Raw genomic sequence first — 23,459 nt, 5'->3', positions numbered from 1 at the left:
ATGAACACGTCAGGAGGTCCACTGGCTGTATTTTACCTTACTGTCAGTGATCTCAAATATAGCAGTGCTGGAAAGTGACGGTCAGGAGCCTCCATCTAGCTTTCTCAAAACCACATCATGATTATGTTCCTTCATGTTTCCAATATATAACTGTCTCTGATCCCTACTCCCTTTTCTTTTTAGATAAATTTAGCCCTTCAAGGACAGCAGATACCTTTTTCTATTACTTCTATATGCTCTTGTAGCTAATAAATTAAGCATGGATATAACTTTATAAAACTAATTCTTAAAGGTGAGAAGGGCTTGGGTTGAGATTTAAATTAAATGGAGGGCAGGAAAATAAGAGGGCAGATGGCAGAACAAGAGATATCAGATAATGGTACTGAGGATCAAGGAGGATGTGGATGCCAGATGATGGTGTCTGGAGAGCAAAGGACGCAGGTGTCAGCTGATGATGTTTAATTCAATAAGCACACCTGCTGGGAGACACTTCTCACCAGAGAGCTACAAGTTTCAAATGGAAAGTTTGAATAGCCCTGAAACTCAAAACAATCATTGCCCAAGCGTTTATCATGCTCCCACACCTCCCTCTGGTGACCAATTTTGAGAACAGCAGTAGATGTATAGACAGGAAACTATATTGACTCTGAGCAAAGGCTCAGAATGAGACCAAGCAAAAAGGAAAGCAATTGTTGAAAACTTCTCAAACTTTTCTCCTTTCCATCAAAACTTACATGCCCCTATGGAGCCAAGATCTCACTGACTTAAGTCCTCCCTCCTCAAAGCAGACTACAGCCCCTCAATGTCTTCCCATCCTGTGGGATTCTGATTCATGCTGCCTCATTCATCAGCCAAAGAAGGATCCACCAACATCCATATGGACCTTTCTCTCATTTTTTGACATTGTATGTATCAGAACAAATCCTAGCAACAGTGCACGAGGCACTGTTCTGGAAAATGGGTGTACAAGAACAAAGAATTAAGCCATCCCAAATCACAATAAGCTTATATTCTAATGACAAGTATATATGAAAATATACTAAGTATAAATATAAATTTAATATATTATATAAAGCCAATCTTTTTTTCCCGATCCTACATTAATCTGATGTTATAATTTCTTCTATCTAGTTCTTCATTTGAAATGTGTTTCATTTTAAGTTGTTCGCGTCCATCATAGTCTTTAAAATACATCTATTGTTGTTCAGTCATTTTCAGTTGTGTCCAATTCTTTGTGATCTCGTTTGCATTTACTTGGCAAACACACCGGAGTCATTTGCTGTTTATTTCTCCAGCTCATTTTACAGATGAGGAAACAGACCAAACGGGTGAAGTGACTTTCCCAGGATCACAGAGAAATGCCAAGTTGTCCATGATTCCCTATCTTTCTCTACTGCATTAGTGTCTTCCTGTGGAAAGTCACTCAAAGACTGTTATTAGTGTGGATTTATCCAATTAAGGTAGTTCTTAAGTCTGAAGTCCACTGGGAAACCTCCTCTCTTGGCCCTTGTTCTTCTCATCTATTGCTCCTCTTCAACCTCTCTTATTTGGGTGATGTTCTCACGAGCCAGCTCCTGCCCAGAGACTCCATGGGCTCATAAAAGAAAACCAGTGGCTCTTACCTCTTTCCTTCTCTGTCATTAAAAAGCCCAGCCCCTAATCCCTGCCACGACCACTTCCTTCCTCTACTCACACCCTTCTCCTCAGCTCTTCTGGTCATACCCATTGTCAGAGGCTTCAGTGGGGTTCCACCTAATATATGGGATTTGGCCAATTCTTCCTCCACCGCACTTTTCATAGTCATGGCAAGAGAGTAGAGGATGAACAAGGGTGTTATTCATATTCATAAAGATATATGTATATAAAGCCCACTTTGTGGAGCAGCTAGACATTTTTTGATGGAAAATCAAGGAAAACTCAAAGCTTCCAAGTCACAGGAATGCACAAGGAACCCGATTTTCAAAAACTGCCAAGGGCTCACCCACCATCTCTGCTCCCTGGCTTTCTTCTACTTCTCCCCAGGGTGCTACTTTTCTCAATGCAATTGACTGCCTTTCCAAAGTATCTTCTAGGATTTTCTTTTGAAATGGGAAAGTCACAGGCCAGGCTGCTCATGAGGGGAAGAGGAGCAAGACTTAAGAAAGAACGGATGATATTCTATAATAAAAGATGTGAAGAATTCTAGAATTTTCTAGAATATTCTAGAATTTTTTGAGGCCTAAATTTAATTCCACTTAGGTGCAGGAGGAAAATCATTCTAAAAATCTTCCAACAACATTCCTAAACTTTTTCTCATTTTTCTACCTCCAAGGAAGAAGTTTTAAGATATGGGTGACCTTTTGTTTTTTCCTTTTCTCTGCCTCAAGTCCTAATATCCTGCTGGCTAAATCCTAGGAGTCACAGCAGCTACAAAACAGCTCAGTCAGAGTTCGGATCCTGCTTTTGGCTTTTTACTGACTGTGCTACTTGTGAACAAATAGCTTCATAGCCCCGAGTTTACATAGGAGTGCAAAATAGTAATATCCGTAAAACCTACCTGTCCTAATGTTGTGCCAGTTCTCTTTTATTATCCTGACTCAGTTTCCCTAAATTGTCCTGCCTCGGTTTCCCTAATTGTTCTGCTCAATCCTACAAAACCACCCCTCCCTCTTAATCAGAATATTTGGAGACTTTATAAGCAGCAGCAACTAGAAGGTGTCTTGTTTGTGTAGAATATTCCAACTCAACACGAACCTCGGGCAACCAATAGTAACATCCGGGTTGCAGTCATTAATTGTTTAATTCTAAATGGGAAGGACGTCAATGGAGCCCCGCCCTCAGGTAACTCTACTTTCCTAATTCCTTTTTTTGAAGGCCAGAGCCAGCAAAGCTTCCCACAAGTCTTATTTGGCGCCAAAGAGAAGGATTACTCCTGGGGAAAACGATATTTATCCAAATGAAGTTAATAGAAAGCGGAAGCGGCAGAAAGCTCGCTATCACTCAATTATATTGAAAAGAATGATAGGTGGCTCCATAGCTCAGTGGTTAGAGCACTGGTCTTGTAAACCAGGGGTCGCGAGTTCGATCCTCGCTGGGGCCTCTTCCTTTTAGCTGCTTTTTTTTTCCATCTCGAAATACGTTTTACAGGCTCTGAAGAAGAAAGGCGTATTTCTGAAAGCGTTGCCCGAGAAGATCCAAACGCCACGATGCTTAGGATGCCGTGGGCGAGACTCCGTGCGGCGCTCGTGCTCCCCAGCGGGCATCTCCCGAGGTCCTCATTAAGCGCCCCGTACTAATCGGAGGCGGTCCCGCGCCGGATTCCAGCGCCGCGGGCTGCACTCAGGCGCCACCACGGGGATGGCCGATCTAGCTCTGCGCCGGAGTGCGGCGGGAGAACAGAGGGTGGGGTCCGGCAGGTTCGGGCGGAGCCGCGGCCTCCTGCCGCTTCTCGAGCGGCCGGAAGGGGACGCCAGAGGCGTGTGTACTCGGCCTCCGCTGTTTGCCGAGACAATGAGACGTGGCACCCGAGAGCGCGACCTGGGCTGCGGGAGGGGAGGGGCGGGGACAATGTACCAGGTTTCGGCCTCTGTGAGAGGTCGGGCTCACTCTGAGAGGCGTGGCCACTTCGCAGCCGCTCCAGGCGCGGGCCGGGTCCGCCCTCCTCCCGCCTTCTCTCACCCTGGGAGGCTCCTACGGATCAGGGGGGAGCCCGCGAGCTAACCGCTATTCCGTGGGCCGTCAGATATTTAGTAGTGGGGTCGTTTCTGGTACGGCGGTTCCTTCTCCAGCTCATTTTACAGTTGAGGAAACTGAGGCAAAGTGAAGTGACTTGTCCAGGGTCACGCAGCCAGTGAGGCCGGATTTTAACTCCAGAGACTTCCGGCGGGGAGGTCCAGACACGACATCCCTTAAACTAGAGACGGGCTGAGCGTGTCTGTGCACGGAGTGGGGGATGGGAAAGCCTTTCTGCACAAGCGGCGAGATTAACCAGGGTTGTCCCTCGCGTCTGTGAGCTGTTCTAACCACAAGCGCATGCTGGCGGTGGGGGGTATTCTCCTCTTCATAATGCCATCAGGAGGGTGAGGTTTAATTGCATCTATTGACAACGCGCAACCAATCTTTTTATTTATTAAACCAATTATTGATTTATTGCATTATAAACTCCTTGAGGGCAGAGACTGTCATTTGCCTCTATGTGTATTCTTAGCGTTTAGCACATAGTAGGGACTTAATAAATGTTGATTGATTGCCCTGAAGTATACAGTGACAAATATCTGTCCCTGGCACATAGTAGGGGCTTTATGAGTGTTAACTGTACTGAACAACACAGTGGCAAACCTCTGTGCTTGGCACATAGTAGGGGCTTTATAAATGTTAACTGTACTGAACAACACAGTGGCAAACCTCTGTCCCTGGCACATAATAGGGGCTTTATAAGTGTTAACTGTACTGAACAACACAATGGCAAACCTCTGTGCTTGGCACATAGTAGGGGCTTTATAAATGTTAACTGTACTGAACAACATAGTGGCAAATCTCTGTGCTTGGCACATAGTAGGGACTTTTAAAAATGCTGATCATGGGAGAGAAAAAAAAGGCAGATTTAGAATTCTAGTTCAGATTCTCTGATTCTAAATCCAGTTCTCTTCCAGCACATACCTATACACTTCTTTTTTTTTTCTTTCCTTTATCCTTTTTATTTAGACTTAATAAGCTAAGTGAGGAACTCAGTAAATCCCCATTTAATTGAATGAAAATCAGCAATAGGGCAGTCCCAAGTCTTTCCATCCAACGTTGCTTGAAGCTGGTTTGCATTTCATGCCCTGAATGCCAAGTCAGTTTCAGAATTGGAAGGGACCTCAGAAGTCATCCAGTCCATTCCAAATATGAACAAGAATCTCCTTATTAAATAATCATACAGCTTTTGTATTTCTGCCCTTGCTAGTCAGTGAGTATAGGAGATGAGGAAAGGGATTAGGGGAGGCAATTCAGAGTGGAGTGAGCAGAAACCACAGAGCAATTTACATAGTTTCAAAAAAGAAAACTAATGGGAAAAATATTAGAGAAACAGAAAGAAAGAAAGAAAGAAAGAAAGAAAGAAAGAAAGAAAGAAAGAAAGAAAGAAAGAAAGAAAGAAAGAAAGAAAGAAAGAAAGAAAGAAAGAAAGAAAGAAAGAAAGAAAGAAAGAAAGAAAGAAAGAGAGAGAAAGAAAGAGAGAAAGAGAGAAAGAAAAGAGAAAGAGAGAAAGAAAGAAAAAGAGAAAGAAAGAAAAAGAGAAAGAAAGAAAGAAAGAAAGAAAGAAAGAAAGAAAAAAGAGAAAGAAAGAAAAAAGAGAAAGAAAGAAAGAAAGAAAGAAAGAAAGAAAGAAGGAAAGAAGGAAAGAAGGAAGAAGAAAGAAAGAAAGAAAGAAAGAAAGAAAGAAAAGAAAGAAAGAAAGAAAGAAAGAAAGAAGGAAGGAAGGAAGGAAGGAAGAAGGAAAGAAAGAAAGAAAGAAAGGAAAGAAAGAAAGAAAGAAAGAAAGAAAGAAAGAAAGAAAGACAGAAAGACCAGAAAGAAAGAAAGAAAGAAAGAAAGAAAGAAAGAAGGAAAGAAAGAAGAAAAGAAAGAAAGAAAGAAAGAAGAAAAGAAAGAAAGAAGGAAGGAAGGAAGGAAGGAAGGAAGGAAGGAAGGAAGGAAGGAAGGAAGGAAGGAAGAAGGAAGAAGGAAGGAAGGAAGGAAGGAAGGAAGGAAGGAAGGAAGGAAAAGGAAAGAAAGAAGAAAGAAAGACAAAGAAAGAAAGAAAGAAGGAAAGAAGGAAAGAAGGAAAGAAGGAAAGAAGGAAAGAAAGGGAAAGGAAAAAAACCTTAAAAATATATAAGAACTCTGATCAATGCAATGACCAATTATGCTTGCTGGCAGTGAAATGGTAAACTCAAGAAAACAGAATAAAACATATTTGGGTTTGGCCCAATTTAGGGATTTGTTTTGCATGATTATACATGCAAGGGTTTTATGCTTTCTTTCAATTTGAGATGGAGAAATGTAGCAACAGTATAACCAAAATAGGAGGGAAGAAGTAAAAAAAAAAAAAAATTATTGAAACATTTTTAAAATGCATAAAAGAGAAGGAACTCAGTAGAAAAGATAAACAGCAGCTTTTAAACCCTGTTGAATTTGTTGTATATTTGGAGGAAGAAACAGGCCATGTAATCTGCAGGTTCCCCACTATGTGTAAAATGCTCTTTTTCTGTTCTGCTTTGTATTTTAAAATGTTTATCTTATTTGGCATGAAGTTCTTAATGAAAAAAATAATTAAAAAAAAAAAAACAGTATGTAAAACTGGGAACTACATCTGAAACCAAGAATTACTTGGCCTTTACATAACCTTTAAGCTAATTCATTTCTATTTGCTCATATGTCCACAAGATATGTGCACATTGCTTACCTACCGGAATTGTAAATATATAATCAGCTCTAATGTAATGTCCTTAAACTAATTTGGCCATGAAATTCATTCTGAGCCTGACATAAAGTGAAAGAACTCTAAATGTTATTCTAATTCTAAAACTGAAAGAGCAGATTCTGGGATATTTCTCTCACAAATAGAGAAAATTAAGACATTTTCACATTCTTAAATTTGAAATATTCATAATTTAATGGAATGTGTGTGTATGGGATATTACTAACAAGTAATTTTCTCATGAAATACCTATCCACATCACAAGAAAGGTAGGCATTTAACACCTTTCAGATTGGCTAAAATGATAAGAAAAGATGATGATAAATGTTGGAAGGAATATGAGAAAACTGGGACAATAATGTATTGTTGGTGGAGTTGTGAACTGATCCACTCATTCTGGAGAACAATTTAGAACTATGTCTAAAGGGATGTAAAATTGTGCATATCCAGCAAAGGGTTTATATCCCAAAGAGACCACAAAAAAAGGAAAACAAACCACATGTGCGAAAATGTTTGTAGCATCCCTTTTTGTAGTGACTAGGAAGTGGAACTAAGAGGATGCCCATCAGCTGGAGAATAATAATAATAAATTAGTTATAGTATATGAATATCATTAATATTCATATCATGGAATATTATTGTTCTATATTTCAGAGGCCTGGAGAGACTTAGATGAACCAATGCCAAGTGAAATGAGCAAGACCAGGAGATCATTGTACATAGTACCAAGAAGATTATGTGATGACCAACTGTGAATAGACTTGGCTCTTTTCATCACTGAGATGATTGAAAGCAATTTCAATACACTTGTATTGAAGAGAGAGCCATCTGTATCCAGAGAAAAGACTGGAGACTGAATGCGGATCACAGTATATAGTATTTTCACCTTTTTTTTGTTGTTGTTTATTTGCTTGGTTTTTTTCTTTCTCATTTTTGTCCTTTTGATCTGGTTTTTCTTGTGCAGCATGATAAATGTGGAAATATGTTTAGAAGAATTGCATGTGTTTAATCTATATTGGATTGCTTGCTATTCAGAGAGGGGAGGGAGGAAATAGGAGGGAGAAAAAATTGGAACACAAGGTTTTGCAAGGATAAAAACTATCTTTTCATATATTTTGAAAAATAAAAAGCTATTATTGGTTTGTTTGGTTTTTTGTTGGTTTTTTTTAAGAAAGAAAAGAAAGAAAGGTAGGGTTCCATAGACCATTGTTTGGGAAAGTTTGCTCTCAAGAGCCATACTCAGAATTTCTCAGAGAAATGAGCCTATATATATCTACTACTTGGCATCTATGTTTTAGGGAAACTAAGAGTAGTATCCTGGAAATCAAAGGAAATAAATCATTATCTAAACATTTCTGAACTTCAGGTGCCAAAATACAAGAATAAATATCTAGGTTATATTTTCTTCAATTGGCACAACTAATAACAGTGCTTACTTTTTCTGTATTTTGTCAAATTGTTAAGATATCTGAATCATATCATCTGCCATCAATGCTCTTCTTCCCCAAAAGCCTTCTGTTTAGAAAGAGAAGGTATGAGTATCTAAGTATCTTTTAATATAAAGTACTCTTTCTGGGAAAAGAACCCCTATGTGCAAAAATGTTTGTAGCAACTCTTTTTGTAGTGGGAAGGACCTGGAAATTGAATAGATGCCCATCAGTTGGAAAATGACTGAATAAATTATGGTATATGAAGATAATGGAATACTATTTTTCTATAACAATGATGAGCAGGCTTATTTCAAAAAGGCTTAGAGAGACTTACATGAAATGATGCTAAGTGAAGTGAGTAGAAGAAGAACATTGTACACAGTAATAATAAGATCATGTGATGGACCTGGCTCTTTTCTACAAGAGGGTGATTCAAGGTAATTCCAATAGACTTGGGATGAAAAATGCCATTGTCATCCAGAGAAAATTATGGAGACTAAATGTGGATGGAAGCGCAGTATTTTCACCTTTTTGTTTATTTCTTTTCCTTTCTTATATTTTTTTTCACTTTTGATCTGATTTTTCTTGTACAACATAACAAATATAGAAATATGTTTAAAAGGATTGCACATATTTAACCTATATCTGATTGTTATCTTGGACAGGGAGAAGTGAAGGGAGAGTGAGAAAAATTTAAAACACAAAGCCTTACAAAAATGAATGTTGTATACTATCTTTACATGTATGTGGAAAAATAAAATATTATTTTAAAAAAAGAAACAAAAAAACCCATAATGTACTTTTTCAAACCTTAAGGCTATAAAGTAACTGTATTTGTTTTGGCTCCTCCACAGCTGAAGGATTTTTTTCAAACAAAACTGACATTCTCCATGAATAGCTGGCACCAACAGTCTTTGCTGTCATCTTCCATAAAAAAAAAAAAAAAAAAAAAAAAAAAAATACTCTACCCAGAAAGCACCATTCCACTTCTATCCAGCCAGCTTCCAAACTACTTGTTTAAGGACAATCTTTCAGTCCCTTTCTCTAGATACATTACCCACTCTATGGAGACTGCAAAACATGATGTTCATGATGCCCTGCTTTTTGCTGAGACCATTTCTTTACTTTTGAAAAATTAAAGTTAATTCTCAGTTCATATACCTATATCCAGAGTAACCTTGACTTAATTGTTCTATAAAATACACTTATGAAACCCCTTTTCTCTAAAGGGTTCAGAACACAAGCATTTCCAGGGATTTTTCCATCCTACCATACTTTCAGGCATAATATTCCTAGCCTTGTGCCAGAATCTAAATTTCTACAACTGAACTTAAAGAAGAAATAATTAGGGGGATTTTCATAAGGAATTTTAGATTTGTAGCTAACTATTGAAGAGAAAAATCCAGATCTGTCAGTTTGAGGAAATGCTGTTTTATTCACCAAATCAAATCAACAAATACTTATCAAACACCTGGTTATATGCCAGGCCCTGTGTAAGGTACTAAAGATATAGAGGCAAAAATTAAAGGAATCTTATCCTCAAGGAATTTACATTTCCTCAATACTTGCCTAGACATTTTTATTCAAATAATTCAAAAAACATTTTTTGCATGTCCTTTATGTGCTAAATTATATAAAGACAAAGAAAAAAAAAAAAAAGAAAAAAAGAAAAGCCCCTAACCTCAAGGGGCTTCTATTAGTTTGAAGTTGTCATGGGAGTTTTGGGGTTCCAAAAAGTAGTACCATGGATTGCCATTGTTGTGTGTTAGTAGCAAAATTAGCACCCATGGACTCATTGGTGAATAAGGACACTCACTGGTTTCAATGTCAGTCCTAGCTCTCCAATAATTATTCACATCATAACTTCTTAAACTGGGGCTGGGGCTGAGGCTGAGGCTGGGGCTGAATCAGAGCCTCTGAAATGGGTCCCCTTCCTTCTGCTGGCCATCAGAACAAAAAGAGGCAGAGGGAAGACTCCTACCAACCCTGCCTCAGTGTTGGCTGCCCTTGGTTCTGGTGCTGCTGATTCTTAGACCCTAATTCTCTTTCCCTGAAACTTAGTGGACAGTCTTCTGGCACTTGCTTGGCGCTTGCCAAATGTTCGAAGCAGCTTCTTCCTGGACCTGGGCCTGTGCCTGTGCTTGGCAGCCAATTTCTGGGTATCTTTAGAGGAAGCTGTCTTCTTAGAGGAAGCTTTCTGAGAAGAGCCCCTATTTGGAGTACTGGAAGCTGATTTTGCTTTGGACAATTTTCTAGCAGCTTTTTCTGATTGTTCTTTTAGCAGCTCCAGGACAGTCTCTGAAAAACAATAATTTGAATGAGAAGATACACAAGTAATGGAAAACTGAAATTATTCAAAACAAAAAAAAAAATCAAAATGCCACCTATTAAAATCACAAAGTTTTCTCATTCTTTACATATCAATTTTTGTGAGGTCATTTTCCCAAATTCTTTAAAAAGGTGAATCCTAGCTAGTTTCTTTTATTTCTCTCAATATCAAAAATATTTTAAAATTTTTGTAAATAATTTTTTGTATTTTATTATTGCAAAAAAGTATCATAAACAATAAGAAAAATATTTTAATTATTAAAGATGCTTAATAAATCACTATTCTATGAATGAATGTGAGAATGAATGCAGGATTCCTACTCATTCACCATACAGATATTCACTAAGTGTTATTATGTGCCAGGCACTCTGCCAGGAATTGGGGCCACAAAACCAAAAATGAAACAACCCAATCCCTGCCTTCAAAGAGTTTATAGTCTACCAGATGGTGTTTATAGAAGAAAAAGTTAACAAAAAACAGATATTATGAAAGGTAACAAGTTAGTTTCTAACGACAAAATAAAGGGTGACAAATTCTAACCAACAAATCATCATTGTTCTTTCTGAAAGAATACTGACAAATGAGTAGCATAGAACAATGAATAGAATACTGAGTCTGGATTTGGGTTCAAATTCTGACACTGATCAGAAATAACCAGGTAACCATGGACCAGAAAAGGGACCAGACTGGAGAGTAGGTCCCAAAGGTTTACTTAAAGGAGTGGAGATGTTTAGTCTTAGAGGGGATTTAGTAAAGAGCTATTATGTGAGAGATTCGATTGCTTTGCTTGACCCTTGAAGAATAGATTTTGTCCTAACCTGAGGAAAAAAGGTTTAGAATCTGCTTAAGAGTAATGGGCACCATCTTTTGACTGTTAGGTGAGTTTAAAGGACCATATATCCACTGATATGGAGCTAGAAGGAAACTTATAAGGCAATCAAGTCCCATCCTTCATTTTACAAATGAGATTATTAAGGCACAGAGTGGCCAAGTGACTTGCCCAGAGTTGCACAACTAATAAATGTCTGAGATAAAATTTGAATCCATATTTTTCTAATCCTAAATCCAATATCCTGTATATATTGTATACTCCACACTAAATTCCCATGGGATTGGGGTAGGGGCAGGAGAACCATCCAGAGAAACTTAAATGTCATAGAGTGGATTCATGCTCAACAAATTTAGGATTCCATGGGGGGAAAAAACCCTGAAATAGAGGACCAAAAAGCTCTCCGGGAACCACTACAAAAGGTTTTTCTGACCCCTTAGGTGATCAAAGACAAACTCACTGGCAAGTGGCCTGAAGGGAATCAGCTTGCTCTGGGTTTTGACTCGTGCTGGTTTGTATTTGCATTTGCCTGGAGGAGCTCGCCTGTAAAACAAAGAGGGAGAGCCTGAGTCCAGGGAACTGGAAAAAGGGAATTAGAGAGCCTGGCCACCAGTAGCCACAGAGGATCTTCAGCTTTAGAATAAAATATAAAGTATAAATAAGTATAAAATATAAAAATAAAACATAAAATCTATTGCTAATTTTTTAAAACCCTTCACAACATGGCCCCAACCTCTATTTCCAGTCTTACTGAATGTTATTTCTCCTTTGGTGCAGCCAAGTTGACCTTTTCTCTCTATTCTTTACCCATGACACCATAACTTTTATATCTATATCAGTGCATTTGTCATCCCCCAACACCTGGAATGAACTTCCTCCTTACCTCCCAACCATCAAATCCCTTTCTTTGAGATGTAATTCCAGTAGTGTCTTTTGCAAGAAGTTTTTCCTAAGATTCTCTCCTAGCGCCTTCCCTCCCAAACTATCTTGACTTTAATTACTTTGTATATATGTATTCACTTTATATTTATACTATATATATTTATATATGCACTTTTATCTCCCATTAGAATGTGAGCTCATTGTTAGTAGACAATTTCATTCTTTGAACTTGTATCCCTCCCAATGCAGGGCTTGAGGCATTTAGGAAACTTAGTAAATGCTTATTGACTAAGTCAACTTTGAATTACCGAAGTTAGTGGTGAGAACCAGGGGAAGAAGATTGTGTAATTATTGAAAATACAAAATATCCCTAGGTTCTATTGGTATTTATATATAGCTTTGAAACAGATGCTATTGGATACCCATCAGTTAGGGAATGGCTGAATAAGTTGTGGTACATGAAAGTAATGGAATATTATTGTTCTATAAAAAATGATGAAGCTGATTATAGAAAGGCCTGAGAAGTTTTACATGAACTGATGCGGAGCGAAACAATCAGAACCAAGAATACATTGTACACAATAACAATAAAAATGTGTGATGATCAACAGTGAAAAGCATGGTTCTTCTCACTGGCTCAGTGATCCAAAGCAATCCCAATAAACTTTGGACAAGTAATGCCATCTGTATCCAGAAAAATAACTAAGGAGACTGAAGGTAAATCAGCACATGCTTGTTCATTTATTTTTTCTGGTTTTTTTTTTAATCTCTTCCATCATTTTTCCCTTTTGCTCTGATTTTTCTCTTCCAAAATGACTTATAAGGTAGTATATATTAAAAATAAATAAACTTACTACAATAAAAAATAAATTTAAATTTTTTTTAAAAAGGAAACAGATTGTAGGAGGACCAAACCCCATGAATCATAAATTTAGAGTTAGAATTGACCCTCAAAGGCCATATAGTCCAAACCCCTCATTTTACAGATGAGGAATCTGAAGCTGAGAATGGTTAAGTGATTTGCCCAGTCACACAACTCATAAGTTTCAGATCCAGATTTCTTTCACTCCAAGTCCAGCATTTTACTGACTACATCCTGTTGCTTCTCTGCATAACCCTTAAATAGGATTTAAACATTTCTACTTAACAAGCCATGCTAAGACTTGGGTTCAAATTTCACATTTTATATTTACTGGCTGTGTGATCATGAACAAATATTTAATTTCTCTGAGTTTTGTTTATCTAAAATTCAGAATAAGACTTCCTACCTATCACACAGGTTGTTATGAGATTCAAAATTTTAAAATATATATTTAAAAAACTTTACCAACTTTAAAGTACAATTTAAATATATTATTACTATAGCTGGTTCCAAGTCACTGACTAGAACTCAAAAAAAGAATTTGAAAGATTGGGGTTCCTCTCATGGGATGTCACAAGGTAAAGGAAAAGGGAGGGGCTAGAATTTGCTGGCTAGTCACCATTGCTTCCTACTTTACACCTAATCTCAGACAAACCACTGTGCAAAAGATTTTAACTACATTCCCCCTCCTCTCAGGTTAGAACTGTCAAGGTTCTACCTTCAAGTTAGCTCAGCAGCACTCCCTATCTCACAAAAAAAAAAAAAAAAAGAAAAAAAAATCCATGTCCTATTAGAATATAAGCTTCTTATAGGGAAAGATTGTTTCATTCTTCCTATATGACTAATAAACGTTTATTGATGATTGGTTGATTGATTTTCTAATGAGAAAGACAGTAGTCTGGATGTAGGAAGAGATGATCTTTTGTGACTAGGGCCAGTCTAAGAGCCTTTGTTAATGAAGCAGGAAGAATGAGCAAATGGTCTAGATAGATAACCCACAAATCAATAAGAATCTTTCTAGCACTTAGAAAAGAGCCTTCCATCAGTTTCTGAGTTACATTTTACAACAACTCTTGGAATAATTTTGTAAATTAATCCCAATGAATAGAGGTTAAGGAGGGTAGAAAGCAAAAGTATTCATCAATACTATTCAGTTAGTGAGGCAGGATTAAGGGTCCCAGTCCAGAGCAATCCAATTTCCTGATCTTTAAATCATTCCTAGATCTGACAAGTAGGTAGAAGAATTCTTTCCCTACTTCTTTGTAGTTCCCCAGGGTGAGAGTAGAGATTTGAAAATAAGTGTGAGATAGAATCCTGAATGGTAGAAAATAGCAAAGCAAATGGGGGGTACTTTGTAATCCCAGAGGATCCACAAGACCTCCCTAAATAAAGCCTTTGAGATGCTGCCTTCTCCTATAGCACCTAACTAGGGACACTAAACCCTAGGATTATTTCCAAGAACTTTTTTTGGGGAAAAAAAACCTGCTCATTTGTTGAGTGTAAAGTTTATAATAATAATAAAAATTAATAGAAAAATAAACCAAGAACCCCAACTTGCCAAAAAAGAAGGCTAAATAAGGACTTCCCCCTCTCCTCCTTTTCCCGCCTTCTCCAACTGGAAAGGTGAGTGAAGTTTGAGTGGTACTGATCCTCTGCCACAAATGTTACCAGTCCTCCTCACTTTCCAAGTGAAGAAGCAAGCACTTTTCTATCATTCTGTATGGAACTAGATAGAATACCAGTATGACCAAAAGATAACTACCAAGTGTTTTTGTTTTTCTTTTGGAAGAGAGGGGAGATCTTGAAGGAAAGAGCTTGTCAGAAGTCAGGGGGGTTAGAACCTAAACTTGTCAATTTTAGCCCAGCCCAAACCAGTCAGTCCCATCTCTAGGACTGTCTTATTCCCATTTCTAAAATTCCTAAGGAAGCATTATTCTAGATTTGAATTTGCTCCATCCTCAGTTGAGTTTAATTCAGACACTCAGATATGAATCTAATAATTTTGGCATTATAGATTTCAAGTTTGAAAGAATCTTAAAAACTGCCTGATGCAATCCCTCATTTGACATTTACTATTTGAGTAAGTTTTTTATGGTTAAGTGTTAATTATTGATTACATTATTCGAAACCAATAATGAAAGGTAAATGTTATACAAGGTTAAATGTTAGTGAATTTTGTTAGTTTACTTATGTGTTCTTTGTCAATTTTATGGATTGTTTGATTCCTGACTTAAAACCATATATATAGGCATTTAGGGCAATTTCTAGTTATATTTTAATCATCTTTTGGTTCCTAGATATATTGATCTTTTCTGAGTCTAAATAGGTAAACATCATTATTTCTTGGACCTTTGGATTCTCTCCCATAATGACAATGCTTTCCATAGTGTTCTCTCCTTTATCTTTTGTCTCGTGAGAGATTAGTTTTATTAGGACAGAAATATGCATGTGGAATAGTTTCTAGTTAACTTGCCCAAATTCCCCTTGCCACCAGATTTTTTTAGATAATGTTTTAGTGCCAATCAAGCCAATTATAAATAGTATAGGAAATAGTAGTCCACTAATGAGAATCATAGAAGGAAATGTTGTTCCTACATGAGTTCTGTGCACATTTGATCTCAGTGCTGGGCTTTGCCAATCAGCTTAGAGACTGAGGTTTCCAACAGTGCTCCAGACTCATGAAGATGGTCTGGTGAAAATAACCACAGGGAATACCCTTACAGACCTGATAAAGGATGACTCCAAAGTTACCCTTAAATCAAGGTGTTCTCTCCAATCCCTGACATCTGATCCCTTTTACTAAAGCTCCCAAATTAAAAAAGTGGCTGAATAGCCTCACCAAATTTGTTTTGTTTTGTTTTGCCTCCTGCCCCAAGGCTATGAAAAAGTATATATATATATATATATATATATATATATATATATATATGTAGGTATGTAGGTATGTATCTCCTAGTGTTCTTCAGTTTCTACTTTTTTTTTATTGTACTAAGTTTTTGTTTTGTTTTTTAAATACACAGTTCTTCAAAGTTTCTAAACTGGCAAGCTACCCATCTGCTGATACCAATTAAATTTTGTATCTTCCAGCCTAGGCTCTAGATTGACTGATCTTCAAACAAAAGGCCCTAGGGGGGAGGAATTATTCTCTGGGAACATCTTGGGATCTTGGGGAGAGGAATTCCCCAAGAGAACTAAGTTCTTACCTTGAAGGGTCAACAAATTTATAGATGGATCCATGTGGTGCATAGGAACTTGGATAAGAGGTGGCTAGAAAATACAGCTCTCCTAAATAACCAAAAAAGAGGCAAAACCACAAGATTTTAGTTTTGTCAGGACTAAATTACCCAAGACATCTCCCAGAAACTGTAGAGCGCACGTAAGAGGTCCAGTCAGCAAACAGAAAATAAGACTAAGTGTCTCACTGGTCACAAGTCTCAAGACTGAGGCAAAATCATGGTCAGTAACTGAGAAAACAAGAATCAAACTAGTCTTCCCCGGAGGCCTTTCTAGGCTCAGAAATATTATGTCAGATTTCATCTTAATATAGTTCAATTCAACAAATCCTTACTCACTCTGTAAACAAAAACAAAACAGTCCCTTCCCTCAACAGCTATCATTTATGCAGCACTTATTATGTGCCAAGCACTAGCTTTTACCAATATTATTTGATTATTATCCATATCTTATAGTTGAAATAACAGAGGCAAATAAAACTTAAGTGACTTATTCAATGTCACTTAGCTAGTGTCTGAGGTTAAATTTGAACTCAGGACTTCCTATCTCCAGGTCCAATACACAATTCACTGCACCCCCCAAGCTGCCTTCAAGGAGCTCGCCTTCCACTGGGATAGGAATAACGAACCCCAAATGTATATAAATAAGTACAAGGAAAACTAAGGAGAATGAAACATACATCAGCAGTTGGAGATGATGGGGAAGAGATACTCAAAGACTCCTAAAGGATTGGCTTCTGAGTTGAGCCTAGAAGGAAAATAAGGATTCCAAGAGGTGGAAATGCAGAGAATGCTTTGAACAACCAGGAAAAGAGGCAGGAATATTGAATCCTGGGAAAGGTTCATAGCCTGCTTTATCTCAAATACAGAGATCTTGGAAATATGTTTTATGAAACAATAGGAAGAATAGCTAGCATTTATATGGCACTTTTAGGTTTGCAAAACATGTTACATAGTCTAGCTCACTTGATCCTCACAGCTACCCTAGGGAGTAGGTGTTCTTATTAACTTCATTTTGCAGAAGAGAAAAGTGAGGTTCATAAAAGTTAAGGGACTTGCTCAAGCTCACACGAGTAAGTATCTAAGACAGGATTTGAACCCAGGTATTCCTGATTCTAAACATCCCTCCATCCCCCCACCCCATACACTACCTAGTTTGACCCGTGTGCCTCCCAGGAAAGGTAGAAGTAAAAGACAGAGTTGTCATTTATAACACTAAGTGTGTGTGTGTGTGTGTGTGTGTGTGTGTGTGTGTGTGTGTGTGTGTGCATACAAGCATACAATACACAGAGAATCAAATAATTAAGAGTTGGAAGAAACCTCAGAACACCTGATATTGGATGACAATTTTGTCTTTATAACTACAGAACCTAGTAAATGGAAGACTCTTAAAGAGGCTTATTGTTTGATTGGTGTAACCAAAATGTTAACACTCTTTGAAGTACACAAATGAACTACCCAACCAAGCTGTTCTAATTAATAATTCCTTGTATATCCCTAAGAAGTACTCATCTGGCCTGTGGCCAGAGAAAAAAAAAATACCTCCCTGGGGAACCCATTCCGCTTTTGGAATGCACAAATAATAAGGATGTTTCACCTAATATAGTCTATCTAAGACTCCCAGCTGTCTCTCCTACAATGATATATATTTATTTATCTATTATAAATAGTACTACATCTATCTATTATGTGATATATCATTTATATTGTTATATAAATCTATTCATTAAATCTATTAATATTAAATAAATATAAATCTATTACATAGCATAAATGATATGTGATAAGCATGTTTATTTAAAATATATTTACATAAATACATTTGTAATTTGCATATTTGTATTAATTTAGGCATTATATATATTCCTATATATTTATAAATAAAATAAATTAAATATAATTTATTTTATTTATAAATATAAATTTTATTTATGAATATATTATAAATATATTGGTCTATTTATTTTATTTATAAATACATGGTAAAATATATTTATTCATGAATATGCTATAAAATATATTTATTTGTTTAGAAATATATTATAAAATTTATTTATTTTATTTATGGATATATTATAAATATATTCTAAATTACTTTAATTAAATATAAATTAAAATAACCACAGATCAATGAAGCTTGGGACATGCTATGTTTTTAATAATTAGGTTGATGTGGATGTAGTAAAAGTACTCTCCCTTCCTTTTTCCTCCTTCCCCCACCCCTGCCCCCAACTTCCAAATACACATATATTGAATTAAACCTGACCTTGTCAGTCTTGTCTGGAATGTGGCCTACGGTTCTAGCATGGCTCTGCCAGGGAGGTATACATATGATGGGCTGGTTTATTATCTCTCCCCTTATGGGAAGTCCAGATTTAAGAAATTCTCCACTGAGAACGAGTTCTCATCAGAAGTTCCCTAGGCCCACTCTGGCTTGGTAAACAAGCCTGGGGAGTCCTCTCCACCAAACCCCAGCCAAAGATGTTTTTCTTTGCCTATGTTCCGTTTGTGAAGATAGCTTGTTTTTCTTCTAAGATTCATCTGCAGGCCCAACCAAAGCCAGAATATTGGCTTAAGCAATTGAGCCATGAAACAGACAGCGCACACAGGGCTTCCTTGTCTATGGGATACTCAGGAGAGATTTACCACCACAGCCTGTGGCATTTTAGATCATCTGCCCTCCATTGATTGATCATCAGGTTGCCAACCTGTGGTCCCATTTATTTTTCATATGTTTGGGTTTTCTGTTTGGAACTCAATGGCTTTTTTCCTTTCAAAATGTTTAGTTTTCCAAAATAACTTAATGCTACAAAATGTTCATCTGAAACTTTTAGCTTTAAAAGTTGGCTGGGTAGTTTACTGGTGTACTTCAAAGAGTGCTGACATTTTTGTTAGATTCATCAAGCAACAAGTCTCTTTAAGAGTCTTCCATGTCCTAGATTCTGGATTATAAAGGCAAATTTGGAGCCTCTACCCTATTGCTCCAAATGTAAGGAAACTAAAGATTTTATGTGGTCCTTACCCTGTCACCAGATTGGAGTGCTTAAAGCAAACTCCAGTGGAGAAGAGGAAAATCAAAGAGAGGAGAAAGCAAATGGAAACTCCCAACAGCAGAGGGATTCGGGGCTTGGGAAAAGACAGAATCTGATGTGGCCATTCCCTGAGAAAGAACATTAAGTAAATGAATAAGTAGATATGATATAAATCACAGCATTCTCTGCCCCTGGTGCAATGGCAGCCAGAGAGCTCTGATAAGCCAAAGTTACCTGCTTCATCTTCAGCAAAGGAAATGATGAACTTGCTGTAGGTGCTGAGCAATCCTGGAAAGGCACAGGTCTTAGTGTTCCCAATGCAGATGTCTTGTTTTTTCCACGTATTTGTTCTCTCATCTTCCTGCAAAGCCATAAGTCGACTAGATGAAAAGCAAAACCTTATATTTTAGGGATCCATATGTCCACTGTGAAGAATTCTTTTCATATAAAGAGCACAGAATCTTAGGACTAGAGAGGCCATGTAGTGTAACCTATAAATGAATGAGATTTCTCCTATAATATTCCAAACAAGTGGTCATTCTGCCTCTTATTTAAACTATTCAATGAGGAGGAACCCACCTTCTGAAGCAAGCTATGCCCATTTTGGATAGCTCTACTTGAAACTTCAATCAATCAACAAACACATTAATAATCATCTACTATGTGGATAGATGTTAGGAATATAAATAGATAAATAAATGGATAAACAAAACTGTCCTTGAACTCAAAACATTTACATTCTTAAGGGAGAAGCAACTTATAAACATATAAATATGTCCAGAACACATACAGGTTAATCTTGAAAAGGAACTGGCAGCTGGAGGGATCAGAAAAGAACTCACACAGGAGGTGACATTTGATCTGAGGTAACAGGAAGTTAGGGATTTGAAGAAATGGATATGTTAAGGGAGTACTCAGCTGGTGTAAAAACACAGACAGGAAATAGCGTGTTATGTGCAAAGAACAACTTGAAGTTTGGTTTAGCAGGAACAAATATGCATAATGGATAATAACATATTATCCATTCAGAAAAGGTACATTGGAATCAGATTGATAAAGGTTGTAAATGCTGATCAATTTGTATTTAATCATAGAGTCTATAAGGAGTTATAGTCATTTACTGAGCAAAAGGAACATGACAAATTTGTGATTGAAGAGTAACACTTTGACAACTGTCAAAAGGATGGAATTGGAATGGACACTAGTTAGAAGACTGCAGGAGACAGCTGATAAAAGCCTGGCTGAGGATGGTGACTAGGTGGAGAAGAGAAAAAATACAAGAGATGTGGAGGAAGGAATATAGAAGAGGCTGTCAGCTATTGGATAAGTGGTGTGAAGAAGGATGAGGAGTCAAGAATGACACAGGTTATGAGGCCAGTTGACTGGAAGAATGGTGATTCCCTCAAAAAAAAAAAAAATATATATATATATATATATATAAAGAGAGAGAGAGAGAGAGAGAGAGAGAGAGAGAAGAGACAGAGAGAGAAAGTTCAAAAGTAAAGTGAATTTGGTGGGAAAGATATTTAATTCTGTTTAGGACATATTGAGTTTTCGATGCTTCTGAGTCATCTAGCTCAATGTTAAATGAAGCTAGTGAGTGACATAGGACAAGAGCTCAGGAGATAGCAAAAAGCTAGATATATGGATGTGGGAGTCATCTGTATTGAAATGGCCATTGTAATCATGACAGCTAATGAGGTCACCAAATATATCGTGGGAAATGGGAAGACTACTAAGAATAAAGCCTTGGATTGATGTCTACCTACTACTCCTTGTTTTGTCCTTTAGGGAACAAAAACTGGTTCAATCCTTCTCTATATACAACTTTTTCAAGTACATGAATAGCAATCATATCCTTATTAAGTATTCTTTTTTACAGGCAGAACAATCTCGATTCCTTCTTCTGATTTTCATATGTAATTATCAAAATCCTTCATTTATCCTGGTTCTTCTTTTTGTATGCCCTATAAATGTCCTTCCTGAATTGTGTGGTAACCAGAAGTCAACGTATTATGCCAAATGTGGTCTGATAAAGGCATAGTACAATAGAATGTTACCTCTCTCCTCCCGGATCCTACACCTGTCTTAATGAAACCTAAGATGTCACTAGCTTTTTTGGCTGAGATATCATATTACAATTGCTTCATACTGCGTATGCAGCCCACTAATACTCCCAAAACTTTTTTTGGATGAATAGTTATCTAGCTAAACCTTCCCTGTGTATAACTGACTCTTTTGTGCCCGTGTCAAACTTTACATTTATCCCTGTTAAGCTTTATTTTATAATCACTTCCTGGTCATCTCATTATGCTGCCTGTACTCTGGCCATCATCCTCTCCTACCCCACTGCCTCAATCTTGGACTTTATCTCTGGTTTCTTTAGGTCTATTAAAAGAGCCTTCAGAATCTTGCCTGAAATTAGAGTTTTTCAACACTTCCTAGCCCTCACCATTCCAGATTACCACATGTTCTCTTATACACACTTTCCAGCTCTGCTTTATACACTGTCTTCTCCCATTAGACTGTAAGCTCCTTGAGGACAGGAATATTACATATATGTGTATGTGATTATATAGATACATACATACGAACATTTGTACATACTCATATCACATCTCACACACACACACACACACACACACACACACACACACACACTGTATCTCTAGGGTTTAGCAGAATATCTAGCATAATAAGTACTTCATAGATGTTGCATCTTTCTTTCCCTCCCTTTTTTTCCTCCTCCCTCCCTCTTTCATCCCTCCCTCCTTCTTTCCTTCCTTCCCTTTCTTCCTTCCTTCTTTCATTGCTTCCTTCCTTCCTTCCTTCTTTCCTATCTGTTGGTCTGGCTGTCTATGTATCTATTAATCATCTATCTGTCATACGTATTTTCAAGTATTTAAGAACTGTCACTGTTTGGAAAAGGATTTCTACTTATTCAGTTTGACCTCAAAGGGTAAGTAGGAGTAGTAAATGGAAATTAAAGAGATTTTTATTTAACTTCCATGAAAGTAAAATGTTCTTAACATTTAGACTTTCCAAAGTGAAAGGGTTGCTTCTGAAGGTACTGGGCTCCTTCCTTCATATGAGGTCTTTGAGAAAGAGGGTGTAAAACCACAAGTTGCTTGTTGTTGTAGAGAGGATTCTCGTTCAGATACCAGTTGGACTAGACAGTTCCTGGCCACCAACTTCCAATTCTAGAATCTGTGATCATGTGGTACCTCTTCTCTGTTAGAGTTTATTCATGATTCCAATTTTACTAAATTTAAACTTTGAAGTTTTGAATTCAGATTACAATTTAACACAAAGAGCTAAGTGAAAGCAGATGCAAAGGAGCTATAAAAACAAATTTAAAAAATAATAAATGATTTATATGACTATTTTTATTGGAGCTCCTCATAGCTAGAAGCCAAGCATCTTCTAACAAAAATTAGGACTGCCTATCCCAGAGAACAAGCTTCAAAGCAGAGAACCAAGAAAGAAGTCTACCTACGACAGGAATCAGTTCTTTTTTAAGAACTGATCTTTTACTTTTGGAGTCAGGCTCCTGAAAGAATGGAAGCCAAGCCTGAGGGGGATGAAAGTAAAAAACAGACTTAAGAGCAGCTCACACCATTGAATAGGTGAGAAGTCTAACCATCATTCTCTTTTCTCCTGAGTCTTTTCTCCCTCCTGCCACAATCTTGGACTCTGCCAGTTGGTTCCCTGGCTCTGATAAGTTAGCCATCAACTTATCTTGCCCAAATCCAGGTGACTCTCCCCACCCCCATGTCATGACCTTTCATCTCCATGGTATACTGCTGCAAGTATTCACTACCAGCTCCCCTTATATATTAAGATGTAAGTTCCTTGAGGAAAGGGACCATCTTTCTTGCTTACTTATATTTATAGTTTAGTACAGTGTCTGGAATAATAAGTGCTTCATAAATGTTCCATCTCTCTATCTAATTCAGTCCAATGTTTTAACTTGAGATCATTTTGAATTCTAACTCTCCTCTTTCCCCTCATACATCCTTCTCAACAAATAATTAATTATGCATTATCTGTGTAAGTCACTATTCTAGGCACTTAAAGGTACCAAAGAAAAATAGTTCCTCAAGCAGCTTACATTTCACTTGGGGAAGGGAGGAAGGGTGTTGTGGGCATAGAATCTGTACATAATAAGAAAATACAAAAGAATTCAAGGAAGTTGAGTGCATTGATACGTAGGAAGGTCAGGAAGGACTTCCCATAATGATGTCATCAGCTCCTGTAGCTTCAGCTGTAATTTCCATGAAGATGATTCCCAAATCACCTATACATATCTAGTTCTTATTTCTGATTGGAGTTCAGTCCTGCATTTCCAGCTGCCTGCTGGACCTTTCCACCTGGCTGGTTCATAGACATCTTAAATACAACATGTCTAAAACAGACTTCCTAAAGTCCACCTCTTCTCCCAACT

At 37.4% G+C, this 23,459-nt stretch overlaps 1 protein-coding gene and 1 non-coding gene across 2 annotated transcripts in view; one reads left to right on the top strand and one right to left on the bottom strand.

Moving 5' to 3' along the window:
- Positions 1-3,006: 3,006 nt before the first annotated feature.
- On the top strand, positions 3,007-3,079 carry TRNAT-UGU (transfer RNA threonine (anticodon UGU)). Its single transcript has one exon. It is a non-coding gene; the product is annotated as a tRNA-Thr (tRNA).
- Positions 3,080-8,751: 5,672 nt separating this feature from the next.
- The window catches only part of HHIPL2 (HHIP like 2), a gene marked incomplete in the record, with an annotated part of 27,860 nt that continues 13,152 nt past the window's right edge, over positions 8,752-23,459 (bottom strand). The window contains 4 exon segments of the mRNA XM_074262676.1: positions 8,752-10,146; positions 11,467-11,549; positions 15,954-16,035; positions 19,250-19,395. Coding sequence (XP_074118777.1) covers positions 9,878-10,146; positions 11,467-11,549; positions 15,954-16,035; positions 19,250-19,395 — 580 coding nt within the window.

Source organism: Sminthopsis crassicaudata, chromosome 4 (genome assembly GCF_048593235.1).
Source record: "Sminthopsis crassicaudata isolate SCR6 chromosome 4, ASM4859323v1, whole genome shotgun sequence".
In the NCBI taxonomy this organism is placed as follows: domain Eukaryota; kingdom Metazoa; phylum Chordata; class Mammalia; order Dasyuromorphia; family Dasyuridae; genus Sminthopsis; species Sminthopsis crassicaudata.
The sequence above is the reverse complement of the archived record's forward strand: the minus strand, read 5'-3'. Positions and strand labels throughout refer to the sequence as shown.